The sequence below is a fragment of the Chaetura pelagica genome, unplaced genomic scaffold, assembly GCF_000747805.2.
Source record: "Chaetura pelagica isolate M959 unplaced genomic scaffold, ChaPel_1.0 scaffold35, whole genome shotgun sequence".
Classification (NCBI taxonomy): Eukaryota; Metazoa; Chordata; class Aves; order Apodiformes; family Apodidae; genus Chaetura; species Chaetura pelagica.
This window is the reverse complement of record NW_009953383.1, coordinates 35,176-38,956: the sequence shown is the minus strand read 5'-3', so window position 1 is coordinate 38,956 and position 3,781 is coordinate 35,176. Positions and strand designations below refer to the sequence as shown.

The following is a 3,781-nucleotide window of genomic DNA, read 5'->3' as shown; positions in this document are numbered from 1 at the left end:
TGTCCTGCCTATGGCCCTGGCTCCTGCTCTGCCTGGTGCAGCCCTGGGCTCCCCTCCCAGGGGCTGCTTGAGACCCTGCCAGCCTTCCTTACCCTCGGTGGTGGCCAGGGCTAAGTGTGTCCTCAGGCCCGTGTAGCGGCTGAGGTCTGGCTTAGGTGGGGGTGGCGGTTCGGCATCCGCAGACTGGCTCTCTGTCACCTCCAGGCTTCCTTTGGACTGCAGAGACAAACGCAGAGGAGGGGTCAGGGGGAACCAGGCCCCAGCCCTCCCCTCAGGGGCAGGGAGTGGGCAGTGGTGTCCAGGGGCTCTCACTGCCTCCCCGGCTGTCCAACATCTAAGCGCTTGCAGGCGGCGGCTGCCTCGGGTGCTGGGCAGTGCTGAGGGGGGGGACACACCCAAGGGATGCTGTAGGGGGAGGAGGGGACAAGGAGGGCAACAGAGGGTGCAAAGCACCATGTGGCCACTGCCACATGGGAGGGACATGGTTTCGGTCCCATGGGGACGTAGAACAAGATGACACAGAGGGGGACAGGAAATGTAACCAGGCTCACTCGGTTCTTTACTCACAGATGCAGGCTTGCATCCCTGGGCTCCAGGGAGGGCCCCAAGGCAGGGACCACTAATCCCCACCTTCCTCACCTTCGTCCTCTTCAGCTCTGTCTGGATACCATTGTCCATGATCTTGACCGTGATCTGACCGTCCGACACGTCGGGCCGCAGGAAGGGGGGTCTCACCAGCACCGTCTGCTCGGCCCGTGGGCGCCCGAGGTACCTTGGGAGCAGGGTGGGAGAAGGTCACGGCCAGGAGCTCAGGATGGAGCAGCTGGCCCAGTGCTGCACAGCCAGGGCAGCCCCAGGCTGTGCCAGGCTCACCTGGGGGCCGGGGAGCTGCAGAGGACACGGCTGACGTTCTTGCAGCAACCGTTGGTGAAGGGGTTGACGCCACCACGGAACTTGCCCGTCACCTGCAGGACAAGGAAGTGGCAGTGTCCCGGGCAGGGACTGGGGGATGTCTCTGCTCCAGCCACATTGGGCTGCTCAGCGCTTGTCCAGCTTGCCCATGACAATCTCCAAAGAGAGAGATACCTGGAGACTTCCCCTTTCCCAGGTCCCTGTTCCAGTGCTGAACTGCCCTTGAAGGGGAAAAGCCTTTCCCCAGTGTCTAACCAGAACCGCTTTGGTTCCAAGTCCTGCAGCCCCTCCTGCTCTCTCTCCCCAGCCACTCCAGCTGCAGCATGAAGATCTGTTCCCTGGCTTCAGACCAGGAGATCTTGGTGTCCCTTCACAGACACCTCAGTGGTATCTTGGCACCTTCCTTCACCTCAGCCCAGCCTGTCCGTGCCTGCCTTGTCCCAGGGAGTCCTCCGAGTGTCCCGGCAGGGGCCAGCAGCCCTGGGCCAGACGCCCTGTGCCAACAGCCCTGTGCCAGCATACCTGCTCGTTGGTGGTGCGGCCCCTCGCCACGAGCACCACATGGAACCCAGTAAGGCCAGCGACGGGGATGAAGAACAGGCCAGCCACACACATCACCACCATGCTGCCAGCGGGCGCTAAGGAAGAGCCACAGTCCTGCCCCCAGCCCCACTGATGCCCCCCAGCCTGCTGTCCTTGGCCCCACCAACAGCCCCCCAGCCTGGCAGAGGATACGTGACGGCCATGCGAACGCCAGAGAGCTCCTCCACCTGGTAGAGGACGTAGAGGAGGCCGAAGCCGAACACCCCCATGATGTGTGTGGTGAGTGACAGCAGGAAGAGGAAGAAGTAGCGGTAATTGCGGCGCCCGATGCAGTTGTTGACCCAGGGGCAGTGATGGTCAAACTCCTGTTGGGGAGTAGAGAGGCGGTGAAGGGCAGCCGGGGCCTCCTGCCCGTGCCCACGCGGAGCCCCGGGCCAGCTCCTCACCTCCACGCAGTTGTCGCAGACGCTGCAGTGGGAGCAGCGCGGGGGCCGGTAGAAGCGGCAGGTCGCACACCACTTCATGCGCACCTGGATGCCCTTGATCTCCACTGTCTTGTACAGCGGGGCTCGGAAGTCGTCCTCCTTGGCCTCGTCCTCCTCAGCTGAGGGGGAAGCCACAGCACAGCTGCTGTGAGGGCAGAGGAGCAGCCACAGCCCAGCCAGCACCAGCCAGAGGGGCCCCACATTGCCCTCCTCTGTCACCAGCCACAGGGGCCAGACAGGAACCCCCAAATACCAGTAGATCAGTGGGAACTCTCCCAATCCCAGTCCCTGCCCCAAAACCAAGACATGTCCCCTGGCCCCAGCGACCCAACGCAGGGTGCCAGGATTTACGCTGCTTCCATGACCTGGTCCAACAGGCTGAGCCCAGAGTGACTGTCCCCACAGCACGTGTCACCCTGCTCCCATCTGGGCAGGGTAAGGAGGGACTTCCTCAGGCACCCCGGGATCAGGGATCTTCTTCACCTTGGAGGGTGGGCAGGAGGAGGGGGCTCCAGCCAAGACATTGCCCCAGCAGGGCCAGACTCACCACGTGGGAAGATGCCTGGGTCCATGAAGGTGGCCATGCTGAAGTTGGCCAGCACGAAGAGGAAGACGACAGCATTGTAGACAGGAATGACCGGGGAGATGTACAGGCTGAGCCCTGGGCACCTGAGGGAACAGAGAACCTGGTGTCCCAAAAGTACTGCCCCTCGCATGCCCTCTGCACAGTCCTGGGCAGCCCCAGCTACAGGGGTGTCCTCAGGGTGAACGGGAAGCTGAGCACTGTGAACCCCCAACCTGAGCCCTGTGGCTGCCCCTGTGAGCTGCCCTGGCCTGGCTAGGATGCCCGTGCTGCTGAATCCCATTGATGTTCCCTGCCATCCATGGAGGTTCCCTGCCATTAGCTCCTCCTGCACCCTCCACAGCCAAACCACCCCACTCAGCCACCCACCGGCCCAGTGGAGTCCCCACAGATTCTGCTGCAGGAACACCCTAGTAAATGAAAGGACAGAGCAACAACACCATGGGCCTCTCACAGCCCCAGCCCCATGCAGGGCCCCGCTGCCACTGGGAGCAACTGCAGACACTGGCAAGGCCAGGGAGAGTCGGGCTGGTGGCACAGGGACCCCTGGGAGGGACCCATCTGAGCATCCCACCAGTGAGCACAGGGGGCAGCAGGGGACACCGCAAGGGGATCATGAAACCAGCAGGAGCTCTGGCACCTCCAGAGCTGCTCCTGCTCCTCACATGCCAGAGCCTGGAGACAACGCTGGTGGCAGGCTGGGACTCCCTTGCTGTGCCAGCCCCAGGAATCACCAGCAGCCCCAGGCTGGGGCAGTGGGCTTCCCCCTCCATGGCGCCAGTGTAATACCCTAATCTGCTTTGCTGCTGGGAGTTTAATCCCGCAGATCTAGGACAGCATCTGTCCCTCCTGTCCCCCCACAGCAATAAGCGCAGGAGGATTTAGGCAGGGGGAGCCGTGAGGGGCAGGGCTGGGCGGCCAGGGAGACATATGGTGCCAGCACTGTAATCCCTCACAGCCCTGAGGAGCAAGTGGAGGTGAAGGGGCAGGCACTGCTCCTGTCCCCTTCTCTGCCACCACTCACTGTGTCTCAGCTGGGGAATGGGTCCTGTCACCAGCAAGGCAGCCCATGTCCTTGTCACAGCAGCCCTGGAAGCCTCAACTGGGAAGGGATCCCTGGTGTGGGGCTCTGCCCCCAGATCAGCCCAGCGTTGGCAGGGCCTCAGTGAGGGGACAAGGGCTGGGGACAGGTGAGGGCTGCCTTGGCCAACAGCGAGTGGAGATGGGGCCATGGGGAGCGGACACACCTGCCCTGGCC

At 63.2% G+C, this 3,781-nt stretch overlaps 1 protein-coding gene across 1 annotated transcript in view; it reads right to left on the bottom strand.

Annotated features, from left to right (window-relative positions):
• The window catches only part of ZDHHC5 (zinc finger, DHHC-type containing 5), a gene marked incomplete at its 3' end in the record, with an annotated part of 29,414 nt that overhangs the window by 3,461 nt on the left and 22,172 nt on the right, over positions 1-3,781 (bottom strand). Inside the window, exons 2-8 of the mRNA XM_009998185.1 lie at positions 2,488-2,609; positions 1,902-2,059; positions 1,648-1,820; positions 1,435-1,537; positions 874-965; positions 640-772; positions 93-216 (exon numbers count right to left, since the gene is read on the bottom strand). Of these exons, the coding sequence (XP_009996487.1) occupies positions 93-216; positions 640-772; positions 874-965; positions 1,435-1,537; positions 1,648-1,820; positions 1,902-2,059; positions 2,488-2,609 (905 nt within the window). The remainder of the gene's footprint in view (positions 1-92; positions 217-639; positions 773-873; positions 966-1,434; positions 1,538-1,647; positions 1,821-1,901; positions 2,060-2,487; positions 2,610-3,781) is intronic.